The sequence below is a fragment of the Microcaecilia unicolor genome, chromosome 3 (genome assembly GCF_901765095.1).
Source record: "Microcaecilia unicolor chromosome 3, aMicUni1.1, whole genome shotgun sequence".
In the NCBI taxonomy this organism is placed as follows: domain Eukaryota; kingdom Metazoa; phylum Chordata; class Amphibia; order Gymnophiona; family Siphonopidae; genus Microcaecilia; species Microcaecilia unicolor.
In genome coordinates, this window is record NC_044033.1 from 335,137,374 (window position 1) to 335,155,047 (window position 17,674).

Consider the following 17,674-nt stretch of genomic DNA (forward strand, 5'->3'; position numbering starts at 1 on the left):
CCCGTCTGCAAGGATATATTAAACAAATCTTTAAGAGGACCCGCCAGAACCTCTCTGAGCTCCCTCAATATCCTGGGGTGGATCCCTTCTGGTCCCATGGCTTTGTCCACCTTTAGCTTTTCAAGTTGTTCATACACATCATCGGAGGTTTCTTTTTCTAGAACAGACTATTCTTTATCTAGTTTCTGTACATTAGAAATCAGATTCTGCTGGACACCCCAGTGGTGGGTTGAGATCTCATTGCAGCTTCTTGTGACCCTGGACAAGTCACTTAACCCTCCATTGCTTCAGGTACAACTAATACTTAGATAGTGAGCTCATTCGGGACAGAAAGTTCCTGGTATTTGTGTCTGTAAACCAGATAGAGGGGCATTTTCGATATGATGTCTAAGTCCAGCTTTGGACGTTTTGCAAAATACTTCCAAAATCTGAATAGACAAGAAGGTCATTTTCAAAAAAGAAAAACATCTATCTTTTTTGTTTCGATAATACTATTTTGAACAAGGTTTTGCGATTTGGACATTTTGTTTTCTAGTCAAGTTAAAAAAAAATGGTTATAAGCCACTTAGATTACTGCAATGAAATCTATGCAGGATGCAAAGAACAAACCTTAAAGAAACTTCAGACCGCTCAAAACATGGGAACTAGGCTTATATTTGGAAAAACGCGTTTCAAAGTGCAAAACCCCTCCGTGAAAAATTACACTGGCTCCCAATCAAAGAACGCATTGCCTTCAAAATCTGCACCCTGGTTCACAAAATCATCTACGGTGAAGCCCCTGGATGCATGACAGACTTAATTGACTTACCAACCAGAAACACATCCAAATTAACACGAACATATCTAAATCTACACTACCCAAGCTGTAAAGGACTTAAATAGAAATCTGTCTACGCATCCAGCTTTTCCTACATAAGCACACAACTGGAATGCGCTACCAAAAGCCTTGAAAACGACGTACGACCACTTAAACTTCCGGAAAATACTAAAAGCCACCCTGTTTAAAAAGGCATACCCTACTGATCCAACTTAAATGTCTGATCTTGGCTACACAAGAAAACTAAAGCACGTAATGAATATAACACAACTCTTCCGCTCTACAATTCCTAATGTGGCTGTGCCACATGAATTTTATCTTACCACAACATCAAATTGTATTTGTTTACACCGGAGTCTGCAAACGCCTCTCCGGTACTATGTAAGCCACATTGAGCCTACAAATAGGTGGGAAAATGTGGGATACAAATGTAACAAATAAATAAATAAAAATAAAAAAGTATCCAAACGAAAAACGTAGAAAATCAAGTCATTGGGATGCAGGAGGGGCCAACACTTTTAACAGACTGGTCCCCCAGACAACCCAGGAAATACTACTACTACTCATCATTTCTATAGTGCTACTAGACGTATGCAGCACTGTACACCTGAACATGAAGAGACAGTCCCTGCTCGACAGAGCTTACAATCTAATTAGGACAGACAAACAGGACAAACAAGAGATAAGGGAATATTGGGAAATAAATGGGGCACCCTAGGGGGCACTGCAGTGGACTTCAAAAACATGCTCCCAGGTACACATCTCACCATTGCTCCCTTATTTTGTCTGCTGAGCCCCTGAAAACCCACTACCCCCAACTGTACAACACTATAATAGCCCTTATGGGTAAAGAGGGCACTTATATGTGGGTACAGTGAGTTTCTGGTGAGTTTTGGAGGGCTCACAGTTTCCCCCACAAATGTGACAGGTAGAGGGAGATAGGGGCCGGAGTCCCCCACTCCACGGTGCACTGCACTGACCACTACACTACTCCAGGGACCTGCCTGCTGCTCTGATAGACCTGGCTCGAACATCTGAGGCTGTCATACAGGTTGCTAAATCATATTTGTATTCACGTTTGTAGGGGGTGGGAGGGGATCAGTGACCACTGGGGGGTATTGGGGAGTCACCCCTGATTCCCTCCAGTGGTGATCTGGTCATTTAAGGCACCCTTTTGTGCCTTACTCGTTATAAAAACAAGTCTAGCTCAAAACGTCTTAGTTTTAGTCCTGGATGGTTTTGTTTTGTTCAATTATGACTGTAATATGTCCAAGTTTTAGGAACACCCAAATACCACCCTAAACACACCCCTTTGTGTTAAGAACGCACCTCTGATGGACTTCATAGAAAAATGTCTAAAAATTGATTTTGAAACTATTGATTGCTGCTTTTAGACATTTTTCTCTTTCGAAAATGAGATCCACGGTCACCTAAGGTATCATTTGTAGTATATCAAGTGCTGAAAATAAACATAAATAAAAATTGGAAAACTACTAAATCACTATGAGGTAGATATTCAGCTCTTACTTGTTACAGGAGGCTGTGTCTGTTCAGATGTCTCTGATTTAGGAGGATCCATCAAGGGGAGATCTTCCTCTTGTTTAACACCAAGTGAGATCACAGATGTTACAACTGGAAGGTCTGTTAAGAGAAAAATACATTAGAAGGAGTCATCAAAGATACAATAATACTAAATTAGGAAATGGACTTTAAAGTCTCTAAATGCCTGGAGACTTTGATCTGAAAATTCAGAGCCCTTCAAATCCAAAACATCTGCTTACTCTTCATGAGATCATCTGGGTTTTCTTTCCCCTCCCACTCAAAATGTTGAGTGAAATATTTCTTGTCTTCCTTCTTAATCTTGAATATGACATCAGGATTAACAATTGAGTAACCTGTAAGTAAGCAGGAAAATAGCATTTAAATTTGTAGGTAGAAGCCCTGGGGAGGCTAAACGCTATTCTATAAACAGTTCTCAGAGTTAGGCGCTGTTGATAGAATAGTGTTTTGCACCAGGATCCGCGACCAATTTTGGGTGTAAGGATTTACAATCACTGAAACCTGGTTTATATTCTTAAACAGAAGTTGTACTTCTCAGCAAGAAGGGTCAAAATTTAGTTGTACAGAAAAGGGAGACAGACTGCAGCTGGTCTTGTATGAAGCCTCCAGTTTAAGGTAAACATTTTAGATTTTGCAACAGAAGCCAGGTCTCAATTTTAGGTGCCCACAGGACTTGGGATTTTTGCAGCTCTGATAAAATAACAGCACCCATTCCATTAATGTGCCTGTGTGGTAGATGATAAAAAAGACATATTTACCTCGTGATGTGAGGATGTCATGAACCTCCTTGATGACCTTCTTGTACAGCTCCTTCTGCCATTCTCCCAGAATGTCCCAGTCCACTTCCAAGAAATAAGCAGAGACATCCTTGAATATGACCAGTGCCTGGAACAGCAGACAGGACACCGTCAACCAGTTTCACTATCATGTTTATGTAATAGACTTTGTTATATGATCTTTGAACAGATTTCTTAGAAACACTAGAAATATCTCATGTTGGCTGAGAGAAAAAATAGTGATGGCAGAGTTGGGGGAACGACTAGTTCTTTAAGCCATTAATACAGTAATCAAACTTATATTCTTGCTAATACCACTATTATAATAATGAACTGAAGGAGGAAAAGCCTCAGAATATTTTATGCAAAGACTTGTAGAGAAAAGTGACAAAAATCAAAACTTCATTGCTTCTCAGCTTGCACATTTTACATTTTCAAACACATGCTCAGTAATTCCTATTGGTTAATTTTGTACTGGCTGCGTTTGAATGCCATTCTCTAAACAAATTACAACATAATACAGAAAAATCTAACATCAGTAGCTCTGGTAATTATAAGCAATCAGACTAATTATATAAAGAACAGAAAAGGGCACAGAACAGAGAAAGATTCTTAGTTGTAAAGAATTAGTTCTTACGAGGGTGGGGGAGTACCCCCTTCAGATAAAATAGGCCATGGGATGACCTGAAACTCTCTTTCCAGCATGGCTAGTTTTCAGAGTTTCTTTGTCTGTCTCCAAAGTACTTTTATAGGCCTGTGGGGAGCATCCACTTCTCTACCCCGGACCAATCATAGGTACTGCATATGTGCTGGAGACTTGTATTTGGTTCCTTCATATGTGCTGGAGGCTTGCAATTGGTGTCCTTGCCACACCTCAGTAAATTCCATTTGTAAAAGTTATACCAGGCAGAGTTGCCCCATCGGAGTCTGTGACCAGCTAGAAATTCCTACTTGGCTATTAGTAAAGAAAGATGGAGGATGGGAAGCGATGCAGCATACCTGAAGTAGAACATTGTAGCTAAAAATGTATAGACAATTTGATCTACACAGCTTTGTGATTTTTTTACAGTCAGAGCAGATTTATTGCTACTATTAGTCATTTCTATAGTGCTACTAGACATACGCAGTGCTGTACACATTACATACAGATGCTTTCTCTGTCCCTAGAGGGCTTATAATTAAGTTTTTTTTGTATATGTGGGGGTTATGTACTTTTTGGTCCCTGAAGCAGAGTTGTGAAACGTGTCGGAGCAAGCTGGGAAGCATTTCACAGCCAAAAATTGAATCACTATTGTTTAAAATAAGTTTTGATACCAAGAAAAAAAAAACAAATGAACTCACCAATTACCGCCCAGTAGCATCTATCCCACTAGCAGTCAAACTGATGGAAAGTATGGTAACCAAACAACTCACCGATTACATACACAAATTCTCAATATTACATGAATCACAATCAGGATTTCACCCCCGCCATAGTACCGAAACAGTATTAACCACCCTCTTGGCCAAATTCAAGCAAGAAATAGCAACAGGTAAAAGCATATTTCTCCTCCAATTCGACATGTCTAGTGCATTCGACATGGTAAACCATAATATACTACTAAGACTCTTAGACTACTTCGGGATTGGTGGAAATATAATCAGTTGGATCAAGGGTTTCCTAACCACCAGAACTTACCAAGTGAAATCAAACTCAAATATATCACCACCATGGAAAGCAGACTGCGGAGTACCTCAAGGATCACCACTATCACCGATCCTTTTCAACCTAATGATGACCCCATTAGTCAAGTACTTATCCACCCATGGCCTCAACCCATTCATCTATGCAGATGACGTTACAATACACATTCCTTTTAAACACGACCTGACAGAAATCACCAACAAAATCAAGCTCAGCTTGAACACCATGAACGCATGGGCAAATGCATTCCAACTAAAAATCAATACAGAAAAAACACACTGTCTCATCCTCTCATCCTAATACAATACGAACATACCCACAAACTTAGACACCCCAGATTACACCCTCCCTATCTCAGATAGCCTGAAAATCCTCAGTGTTACAATCGACCGTGACCTTACACTTGAGAGTCAAGTCAATTCTACAACCAAGAAAATGATCCACTCAATGTGGAAACCCAAACGTGTGAAACCATTCTTCCCGAGGGCAATAATCCGCCGTGGGCGGCATTTTTTGCATGGTTATTTGCTGTGAGTAAGGGCTAGGTTGATGCACTACGGGCCACAAAGCACACAAAAGCAGCTGATTTTTTGCGATGCATGTGCAGCAGCCCTATTCTGAGCCTTGAGCCAGGCCGACTGTCACGGTTGTGCCCTGGTTCCTTGCTCTCAATCACCTCGCCCCCCCCGGTGGTTAGACCTGGTGGCTGCTGTGAACTGATGGCTTGCCGTTTCCTATGTTCCAGAAGATATTTTGGTCCGGTCCAGATTTTCCAGCCTTCCAGATTGTTTTGGGAGTTTTTTTGGAACTAAGCAGTACCCGTACCTGGTGAACTCCCTTGTATGCTGCCTTTATTAATCACCTGGGAAGTTTTCTCGTTTGCCTTGCAACAGAGCTCCTCAGAGGAGTTTCCTTTGGTGAGAGTTAGTTGCAGTGCTGCTGTGCTATTTCCCGGTTGCGGCTTTGACCCTGCTTGTCTCCTGGTTTATTCGACTGTCTGCTGCCTGCCTTGACCTGGCCTGTCTCCTGGTTTATTCTACTGTCTGCTGCCTGCCTAGACCCGGCTTGTTTTCTGGTTTATTCTTCCTGCTGTTCGCTGGCCGGCTGCTGTTTCCTGCGGTTCTGCCTTCCTGCCCTGTCCGGTAAGTCCTGCCAGCCGCCTGCACCCAGGGACTCAACCCCTGAAGAACAGCGGTCAAGTGCAGGTGAAGTTTGGGCTGTTTTTCCTGTCCTGCTTGTTCCAGCTTGAGTTGCCTCGGCTGCAGTCTCCGTCTGGGAGTTCCGGTCCTGGGTTTGCCGGTATGTCTGTTCTGCCTTGTCTTGTGTTTGGGTGATTCTCCTGCCGCTGCTGCTCCTCGGTAGTGGTCCAAGGGCTCACTAACCCAGAGGTTTCACGAGAAACCTGACACCAACCAAATGTAAGTGCGTTCTTTTTCAGTTTCTTCCATGCGGTTTTGTGGGACTAGTAAGACACCGAATGGTTATTTTATTATGTGTTGTCTTTTCAGGACTTCATCATTGCCGCTTTAGCAGTGTGGTTGAATTGGGCGTTCTCTTTTCCCTGAAGAAGCCCCTCCAGGGAAACGGGTCCGTTGGGCGGGGAACCCCATTGCTGCATTGAGCTAAGTGTTTTTTTTACTTGATGTCCTTGATGTTTTGTGGCACACTGTGGATTTAGCATACTTTCCAAAAAAAAACACTCCAAAAAAATATTTTTCCACATTAAGGGAGGAGGTTGGGCTGAGACCGATGATTGATTTATGGTGATTTTCTGACACGAGTACCGTCAGCAATTGTGCTGTAATTTCACCTGTCTGAGATCTCTTCCCTCCTTCCATTCATTGTTTTACACCCCACACTCTATAAGAGTAGACCCCCATTATATATTTTTGTTGGATACAAATGTAACAAATAATAAATAATAAGTACTTTCATAAAATGCAATGACATGGAGGAGGTTTTTATGCCTATGACACATAGAGGGGCATAATTGAACGAAAACGCCTATCTCCATGGGCGTTTATCTCCAAGAACGGGTCCGTGAAGGGGCGGACCGAACCGTATTTTGGGAAAAAATAGACGCCCATGTTTTATTCAACAATGTGTGAGCTGGGCGTTTTTGTTTTTCAGCGATAATGGAAAATGAAAGCGCCCAGCTCAAAAACGAATAAATCCAAGGCATTTGTTTGTGGGAGGGGCCAGGATTCGTAGTGCACTGGTCCCCCTCACATGCCAGGACATCAACCGGGCACCCTAGGGGGCACTTTTACAAAACCAAACAAAAAGGTAAAAGAGCTCCCAGGTGCATAGCACCCTTCCCTTGTGTGTTGAGCCCCCCAAATCCCCCTCAAAACCCACTGCCCACAAGTCTACACCATTACTATAGCCCTAAGGGGTGAAGGGGGGCACCTACATGTGGGTACAGTGGGTTTGGGGGGTTGGACGACTAATAAGCATTAAGCAGCACAATTGTAACAGGTAGGGGGGATGGGCCTGGGTCCACCTGCCTGAAGTCCACTGCACCCCCTAACAACTCCTCCAGTGACCTGCATACTGCTGTCAGGGAGCTGGGTATGACATTTGAGGGTGAAAATAAAAAGTTGAGAAACTTCATTTTTTGTGGTGGGAGGGGGTTAGTGACCACTGGGGGAGTCAGGGGAGGTCATCCCCGATTCCCTCCAGTGGTCATCTGGTCATTTAGGGCACTTTTTGGGGCCTTATTCGTGAAAAAACAGGGTCCAGGAAAAGTGTCCTAAATTCTAGTTAAAACGCATACTTTTTTCCCATTATCGGTGAAATGCGCCCATCTCTGTTCGGCAGATAATCACGCCCCAGTTCCACCTTCGCCACACCTCTGACACGCCCCCATCAACTTTGTCTGCATCCGCGACGGATTGCAGTTGAAAACGTCCAAAAATCGGCTTTCGATTATACCGCTTTATTCGTTTTTGTGAGATAAACGTCCATCTCCCGATTTAGGTCGGAACTTGGGCGTTTTTCTCATTCGATTATAAGCAGGAAATTGATACCTAAGTGCTTTTGCCCTGGAATATTTTGAACCTTTTCCTCCTTCAGTTTATCATTATAATAGTGGTATTAGCAAGAATATAATCTTGATGTTTGAGTTCCACTAACCTCTTCTACATATAATTATTTGCCAATTTATTTATTTATTGCATTTGTATCCCACATTTTCCCACCTATTTGCAGGCTCAATGTGGCTTACAGAGTTTTGTTATGACATAGTCATTCCAGATGTCAGATACAATTAGTAATGTACAAAGATTAGGTAAGGGGAGAGAGCAGGAAGGTGTTAGGTAGGATAGTGTAGGAGGTGGACTTTAATAACTGATTGGTGAGTTAGTTTTGTACGGCTATGGGTTCTCTTTGTAGGCTTTGTTGAAGAGATGTGTCTTCAAAGATTTGCGAAAGTTGGTTATTTCGTCAGCAGTTTTCAGGGCTGTAGGTAGTGCATTCCACAACTGTGTGCTCATGTAGGAGAATTTCTAAGTATCTGAAATGCAGGGGGAATGGTGAAGAGAGAAAGTACTGTGGGTCATGTATAGATCTCTGACTCTGAGGAACTGGACCAAGACCTGGAAGACTCTTAAAAGGTGGTACAGAAAGGAGAAGCATTGGCAGGAGACTAACCTGCTGGACCTGGACTGCACTATCCTGTCTGCAGGTCAGGAAAACCAACAGAAGTTTTACATCACACATTCCTGACCATATAAATGCATAATCGTGGACCCCAATCCAGAACCTAAGCCTATCAAAGGAGCCAAGTTTAAGTAAATAGATAACACTCCTTCTCTCCTGATATTCTCATGAATCCTTGTGGTCTGGCCCCCCAGGGGACTATGAATTTTTCACACCTCCAACAACCACGAGGTCACTGCTTCAGTCCACAACAAATAAGAAAACAGAAGAGAAAGCTGGAAGAGCTGCACTTTGATCTTAATGTTTGTAAACTAGACCCACTGCTTCACTCAACACAGACAAATAAGGAGAGAGAAGAGAAAGCTGGAAGAGCTGCACAGAAATGTTTCCTTTTAGTGCTGGAACCCAGTGTACAAGAGAAGAGAGAATAATTTCTTACCTGATCAGAAACCAGGGCAGACATTTCCCTGCTGTTTCCCCTCTGAATTCTGGAGCTGAGATGGATTCAGGCTGGAGATTTCCCTTGTCCTGGACAGATGAATAAAACAAGAGGAGGTTGAGCTGATTCCAGGTCTCAGATAAATTCCCTCTGCGGATCTGAGACTGGGTCTTGCAAGGGATTCCAGGACCCAGAGACAGAAAGTTTCTGCTTTTGTACAGAATCTTTCCTACGCTTTGCAGCTGCTGGAGTCTAGAGACCAAGTAGAGAGAGCAAGGTTGCCAGGTGGAAAATTTTTTTCCCACCCAAACCAGCCTAAATCCAGCCCAAAACCCGCCCAAACTCAAACCCCGCCCCCGACACCCCCACCCTGCGTCATCAACCCCGCCCCCACCGTCATCGGCCCCGCCTCCCCCGTCATCGGGCCCACCCAGAACGTCATCGGCCCCGCCCAAAACGTCATCGGCCCCGTCCCCCCCCCCCGGTCGAAAAAACCGCCAAAAAAACAAAAAAGAAGCCCAAAAAACCGCAACCCGCTGCGGGCAAAAATTTCCTGCGGTGGGTTGCGGAAAACCGCCCAATTGGGTGGTAAAACCGCCCACCTGGCAACACTGAGAGAGAGATAGAGAAAAAGAAAGCAGCAGAGCATGGGCAAAGCCCTTCGCTCCTCCCTCTGATGAAGTCATTCTGTGATTGCCCACCTCCTTAAGGTGGATCCAGTGAGTCCTGCAAAGGAAGAACAGATTAGGGAACTAGTCCTCTTGCATCTCCGTCTTGCAGTTCTTGACAGTGGTGTAGCCAGACCTGACATTTTGGGTGGGCCCACAGAGCTAATATGGGTGGGCACTATGTATACAGGTATGAATAGTGTTTCTTGGGATAATGCCTTCGAATGCACTTGATGATTGAATTAATACTACTACTTATTTCTATAATGCTACTAGACGTACACAGCGCTGTACACTTGAACATGAAGAGACAGTCCTTGCTCGACAGAGCTTACAATCTAATTAGGACAGACAAACAAGAGATAAGGGAATACAGGGCCGTGCCTAGGGTCTCTGGCGCCCCCCCTGCAGACTATCAGTTGGCGCCCCCCCCCCGTGAAAATGATCACACACCCCCCCCATGAAAATGATCGCTCACCACTTGCCACACTGAAAGGAATTGTCAGCAATATTCTTAGAAACAAATTGCTCTACATTGCAAAATAAGATAGCAGATGTAAATTCTCAAAGTGGACATATTCCAAACGCTAAAATGAAAATAAAATAATTTTTTTCTACCTTTGTTGTCTGGTGACTTTCTTTTTTCAATCATGCTGGTCCAGTATCTGATTCTGCTGCTATCTGTCCTCTTAACTCCATTTTCAGGGCTTCCTTTCCATTTATTTCTTTACTTTTCTCCTTTCTTCTTCATTTCTTGCTCTATATCCATTTCCAGCAATTTCTCCTCTCTCCCTGGGTCCTGCCCTCCCATCCATGTCCATTCTTGTCCCTCTCTGCCCTTCCCTCCTCCATCCATAGCCAGCAATCCTTGCCTCCTCTCTCCCATCCCCTCCATTTCCAGCAATTTGTCCTCTCCCTGGGCCCCCATGTCCATCCTTGTCCCTCTCTGCCCTTCCCTCCTCCATCCATAGCCAGCAATCCTTGCCTCCTCTCTCCCCTCCCCTCCATTTCCAGCAATTTGTCCTCTCCTTGGGCCCCCATGTCCATCCTTGTCCCTCTCTGCCCTTCCCTCCTCCATCCATAGCCAGCAATCCTCTCTCCCCTCCCCTCCCCTTCCAGCAATTTGTCCTCTCCCTGGGCCCTGCCCTCCCATCCATGCATCTCTGCCCTCCCATCCATGCCTCTCTGCCCTTCCCTCTGCACCCTGGGGCCTTTAAATCTTTTACTTCCGGTCGCAGCAGCGTCAGTGAAAGCGGAGCGCTGCCGACGTCTCCCTTCCCTTTGCACTCTTGGTTCCCTCAGTGTCCGCCTTCTTCTGACGTCAGAAGAAGGCGGGACACTGAGGGAACCAACGAGTGCAAGGGAAGGGAGACGTCGGCAGCAGTGGTGTAGCTAGGGTAGTTGACACCCGGGGCCGGTCATTGTTTAACACCCCCCCCCCAAATCCAGTACTAGGCATACCGAGAATACAAAACACTCACGACCTATAGAGCAATTTTACCATACCATAAGCAGTCATTTTTACGAGTCACACAAGGAAAAGGAAAGCATCTTAAGCACTACAGTGAGCACTAGAACATCAATTCACCTATTGTAAAACGAAACCAGACAGAATAGTACAGATCGTCAATCCTGCACAGTCAATGCCAACTGAAAGCCATGTCTTTTTCACAAACACAGATACACCCTAATCCACTATAGAATAAGTAATCATAAACTTTCTATTTAGACAAAAATTAAACTGAACCCCCGATGCCAGACTCTGCATACAATGCAACACCACAGAAACAGATGTAAATTTGTAAAAACTAACAAATACCAATCACCACTTTACAAATTAACAAATAGAAATAAAACAAATACAGAAAATAAAATAATACCATTTTATTGGACTAATACATTTAGCTTCCAGAGGCCAAAATCTCCTTCCTCAGGTCAATACAGTATAGTGCTGTTACAGTATCCTATCCTGATCTGAGGAAGGGGGTTTTGTTCTCTGAAAGTTAAGTCAAAATGTATTAAAATTAGTCAAATAAAAAGATTACCTTATTTACATGTTCTATTTATAAACATTTATTAACACAGCTAAAATACTATATCCTAAAGCAAAATAATAAAAATATATATTTACAGTTTGTTGTCTTTGGTTTCTGCTTTCCTCATCTTCTTTTCACCGTCTTCCTTCCATCCAGCATCTGTCTTCGCTCTCTCTCTGCCATCCAGTGTCTGCCCTCTCTAATGTACCTTCCATCCACATCTGCCCTCTATTTCTGCCCCTTCCATCCACCATCTGCCCCAGTCTGCCATCTCTCTCTCCCCCTTCCATCCACCATCTGCCCTCTCTCTCTCCTTTCCCTCTAGCATTTGCCCTCTATCTCTGCCCCCTTCCATCCACTGTCTGCTCTTTCACTCCCTTCTATCCACTGTCTGCCCTTTCTCTCTGCTCCGAGTCACCATTTGCCTTCTCTCTTTCCCCCTCCCATCCATTCAGGGTCTGCCCTCCCTCTCACTCCCCATTCCATCCAGGATCTATCCCCCCTCTCTCACTGCCCCCTCTTTTCGGCTCCCAGTTCCCACCTGCGGCTGCCCCTAGTTCCAGATCCATTGATTCTCCCATCCACCCCTGTCCCAGGCATGACCCCATTCTCCCTCCTGCTCACTTTTCAGACCCCAGTTCCAGCTCCATGCCCCTTCTCCCATCTGTCTCCCACCCAGTCCCTTCTGCCCATCCGAGTCCCCCTCACCCCATCGGTCTCCCACCCAGTCCCTTCTGCTATCCAAGTGCCCCCCACCCTCACCCCATCTGTCTCCCACCCAGTCCCTTCTGCTATCCAAGTGTCCCCCCCCTCACCCCATCTGGCTCCCACCCAGTCCCTTCTGCTATCCAAGTGCCCCCCCACCCTCACCCCATCTGTCTCCCACCCAGTCCCTTCTGCTATCCAAGTGCCCCCCACCTTCACCCCATCTGCCCCCCACCCTCACCCTGCCTCGTCTTCTCCCTGCCACCCGGTCTTTAAAAAGAAATTGCCGAATTTTTTCTCCCCTGTCCCCCCCTCTAGGCAGCCCTGAACACGCCCTCATCAGGGTCTCTTGAGATTTGGATGTATTGTAGACGAACAGTATAGACAAACATCTGAAAAATAGGTTTTGAAAATACTGATTTGGATGTTTTTGTGAGAAAGACGATCAAATGCTGCTTTATGCCACTTTTTAGACATTTTTCTCTTTCGAAAATGAGCCCTTCAAGGTGTTAATAAGAGAACAGTTGACTAAGGAAATAAAACGGAGACAGGGAGTCCCTCTGAAATAAACCTCACTGAATCCTGATGTTTGGAATGACAAATTATCTCCCCTCCCTCTGAGAAAATGAAACAGAAGAGAGCAGTCATACAACACCCACACAGTTAAGTGTGCAATAAAAGCATTTAAATGTATTCTTTATTAAAACATCACAGGACACCGTGTGAGTCATTTTGTGTCATTGCAAGTTGCTTTTCTGATTAAAGGTTTTTAATGTGAGAAATGCTTCAAATGGTTTGTTTCATGTGAATTAGTATTGGGCTCATTTTCAAAAGAGAAAAATGCCCTAAAAGTGGCACAAGTCTGCATTTGGATGTTCTAAAAAAAAAAAAAAAAAAGTCCAAATCAGGATTTTTGAAACCTATTTTTAGACATTTTTCTATGAAGCCAAATCAGAAGTGCATCCAAATCTCAAGGGGGAGTGCCAGGGGCATGTTCAGGGCAGAACTTGGGCGTTCCTAAGACTTAGATGTTTTTCCGTTTTGAGCTAGACCTGATTTAATAAAAAGTAGCTGCAGTGGGAATTGAACCCACTTCCCCAGGATCAAAGTCTGCTGCACTAGGCTACTCCTCCACTCCAGACAAAAAGGTGCCCCAAATGATCAGATGACCACTGGGGGTGATTCACTAACCCCCTCCCACCCCCAAAAAATGCGATTATAAATATTACTTGCTAGCCTCAGATCCATTAGAGTATAGAGTAGTCTAGTAGTGGTGCAGTGCACTGCAGACAGGTGGACCCAGGCCTCTACCTCCCAATACCTGTTACACTTGTGGAAGAAACTGTGAGCCCTCCAAAACCACTAGAAATCCATTGTACTCACATATTGGTGCTCCCTTCACTTGTAAGGGCTATGCTAGTGGTTTTCAGTTGGGGGTAGTGGGTTTTGGGGGGCTCAGCAGACAAGGTAAGGGAGCAATGGTGAGATGTGTAACTGGGAGTATTTCATAAAGTCCACTGCAGTACCCCCAAGGATGCCCTATTGCTTTCCTGGGATGCCACTTTTCCACTATTCTACCTGTTCCCAAGCTTTTTATTTTTATAACATCTGAGCCTTGTGTCTATTGTTTATCAGTAGATTTGGGCTTTGAATTCAGATCTATAGATAAAAAGGAGGTCTCATTACATATATCTAAATCAGTGGCGTACCAAGGGGGGGGCGGTCCACCCCGGGTGCACGCTGCTGGGGGGGTACCACGTGCCTATTGGCTCCGCGCTAGTTCTGTGCTCCCTCTGCCCCGGAACAGGTTACTTCCTGTTCCGGGGCAGAGGGAGCACATGGAACGAGCGAAGCCGACAGGCGCGCAGCACCCCCCCCCCCCAGCAGGTAAAAATGCACCCGGGGGTGTCCTTTCGCCGGGGGTGGGGGGTGCATCAGCGATCCGCCCCGGGTGTCAGCCACCCTAGGAACGACACTGATCTAAATACCAGAGTGCTATTTTTCCACACTTCATAATAAGAGTGTACACTGCCTAATTGTCCCAATACAACTGAAGCTTTTACCTCCTCAGTGCATGTAAATGGTTTCATCCCTGTGTGGATTCTCTGATGCCGTGGTGTGTTCTCTGGTGCATTGTGAGGTTTACCGTCTGACCAAAGATTTTACCACATTCTATACATGCAAATGGTTTCTCTCCTGTGTGGACTGTTTGATGCACTTTGAGATTTACATTATAACCAATGCTTTTACCACACTTAGAACATGTGAATAGTTTCACTCTATTGTGGATATTCTTGTGTATTTTGTACGTTTTACATTTGGACGTTTTTTTGTTTGAAAATGGACCAAAAATAAAACGTCCAAATCACAAAACATTTTTCCAAACAGTATTTTCAAAAGGAAAAGAGACCTTTTTTTTTCGTTGTTGTTGGAAATGGCCTCTTTTCCTTTTCAGATTGTGGATGTTTTTTGTAAAACATCCAAATTCAGACTTAGACGTCATATCAAAAATGCCCCTCCACATGACATTGTAGCTCGGTTTTGATTCTGAAACATTTATCAAAATCAGAACTGTTAAACACTCTCTCTCCTATATGACTCGTTTGGAAAATTTGCAAATGGGCTTTTTCAAAGTATTTAGATGGTTTGTCTTTCATGTGAGTCACTATATGCCATTGCAGCTGAGCTTCACTTCTAAAACATTATGTTTACATAGTAGATGACGGCAGAAAAAGACCTGCACGGTCCATCTAGTCTGCCCAACAATTTAAAACTCATATGTGCTACTTTATGTATATACTTGACCTTGATTTGTTTGCCATTTTCAGGGCACAGATTGTAGAAGTGGGCCTTGTTCTGGGCAGACCTCCCAACCACCAGCCCCGCCTCCCCCCACCGGCTCTGCCACACAATCTCGGCTAAGCTTCTGAGGATCAATTCCTTCCGAACAGGATTCCTTTATGTTTATCCCATGCATTTTTGAATTCCGTTACCATTTTCATCTCCACCACCTCTCACAGGAGGGCATTCCAAGTATCCACCATTCTCTCCGTGAAAAAATACCTCCTGACATTTTTCTTGAGTCTGCCCCCCTTCAATCTCATTTCATGTCCTCTTGTTTTACCACCTTCCCATCTCTGGAAAAGGTTTGTTTGCGGATTGTAACGCAAATCCCATACCATTTTCATAGCTTTTCTTTGCACCGCTTCAATTCTTTTTACATCCTTAGCAAGATACGGCCTCCAAAACTGAACACAATACTTCAGGTGTGGCCTCACCAACAACTTGTACAGGGGCATCAAAACCTCTTTTCTTCTGCTGGCCACACCTCTCTCTTTACATCCTAGCAACCTTCTAGCTACGGCTACCGCCTTGTCACACTGTTTTGTCGCCTTCAGATCCTCAGATACTATCACCCCAAGATCCCTCTCCCCGTCCGTACCTATCAGACTCTCCCCGCTTAACACATATGTCTCCCGTGGATTTCTACACCCTAAGTGCATCACTTTGCATTTCTTCGCATTGAATTTTAATTGCCAAACCTTAGACCATTCTTCTAGCTTCCTTAGGTCCTTTTTCATGTTTTCCACTCCCTCATGGGTGTCCACTCTATTACAAATTTTAGTATCATCCGCAAAAAAGGCAAACTTTACCTTCTAACCCTTTGGCAGTGTCACTCACAAATACATTGAACAGAATCAGCCCCAGCACCGATCCCTGAGGCATTCCACTACTCACCTTTCCCTCCTCCGAGCGAATTCCATTTACCACCACCCTCTGGCGTCTGTCCGTCAACCAGTTCCTAATCCAGTTCGCCACATCGGGTCCTATTTTCAGTTTAGAACATTTAACTTGTTTACTGTATGAGTCATTTCATGTCATTGCAGCATAACCTTGTTTGTAAAATATTTTTACCATTGAGGAACATTTAAATAGTTTCCTGTATGACTCCTTTCCTGCTGTTTCAGCTGGGCATTGATATAAAACATTTATCACAGTCTGAACAGTTAAATGGTTTCTCTCCCATATGAGTCTATGCATGCCCATTCTGCTCACCAATGCTTGTGAAACATCACATTCTGAGGTTAAATGGTTTTCCTCCTGTACGAGTCCAACATTTCTCTCCATAAGAATTTCCATGTAAATTCAACTCAAACTTGCCTCTAAAATTCACATTCTGATGGGTTTTCTCCTGTATATTTTGTACCATTTCAGCTCACCATTGCTTCTGAAACATTTCTCACATTCTGAACCATAAAATGGTTTCTCTCCCGTATGACTCCATTTGTGCCTGATCGGCTGCTACTTGCATCTGAAACATTTCTCATATTTTATGAACAGTTAAATGGTTTCTTTTCTGTGTGTATCAATTTGTGCATGTTTTAGCTGGTATTTGCTTGTGAAACACCACATTCCAAACAGGTCAATGGTTTCTCTCATTTATGAATCCTTTTGTGCCGTATCAGCTGGCACTTGCTTCTGTCACATTTCTCACATTCTGAACAGTTAAATGGTTTCTCTTCAGTGGTGTTGGCTCCTTTTGTGCAGTTTCAACTGGTACTTACTTATGAAACACTTCTCACATTCTGAACAGTTAAATGGTTTCTCTTCCAGGTGCCTCCTTTTGTGTAGGTTCAGCTGGTACTTCCTTGTGAACATTTTTTCACATTCCAAACAGTTAAATGGTTTCTCTTCAGTATGTGTCCTTTCATTTATTTTCAACTCGCATTTGCTTCTGAAACATTTCTCACATTCTGAACAGTTAAATGGGTTCTCTTCTGTATGCGTCCTTTTATATAATTTCAACTCGTATTTGCTTCTAAAACATCTCACATTCTGAATAGTTAAGTAGGTTCTCTTCCGTATGACTCTTTTCGTGCCTTTTGAGGTCAGCATTGCTTTTGAAAGATTTATCACATTCCAAACAGTTAAATGGTTTCTCATCCGTATGACTCTCTTTGTGCAGTTTCAGCTCAGCATTGGTTTTGAAACATTTATCACATTCTGAGCAGTTAAATGGTTTCTCTCCAGTATCTGTCCTTTCATGCATTTTCAACTCGCCTTTGCGTCTGAAACATTTATCACATTCTGAACAGTTAAATGGTTTCTCTTCTGTGTGCGTCCTTTAATGCTATTTCAGTACACATTTGCTTCGAAACATTTCTCACAATCTGAACTGTTAAATGGTTTTCTCCTTTTGTGCATTTCAACTGGTACTTGGTTATGAAACATTTCTCACATTCTAAACTATTAAATGGTTTCTCTCCTGTATGCATCCTTTTATGTAATTTCAGGTTAGCTTTACTTCTAAAACATTTTTCTCATTCTG

The 17,674-nt window shown here is 43.7% G+C and overlaps 1 protein-coding gene across 1 annotated transcript in view; it reads right to left on the reverse strand.

Moving 5' to 3' along the window:
* LOC115464717 overlaps positions 1 to 8,960 on the reverse strand; it is a 362,726-nt gene extending 353,766 nt beyond the window's left edge. The window contains 3 exon segments of the mRNA XM_030195078.1: positions 2,599 to 2,712; positions 3,136 to 3,262; positions 8,937 to 8,960. Of these exon segments, the coding sequence (XP_030050938.1) occupies positions 2,599 to 2,712; positions 3,136 to 3,262; positions 8,937 to 8,960 (265 nt within the window).
* Between the last annotated feature and the right edge of the window lie 8,714 nt (positions 8,961 to 17,674).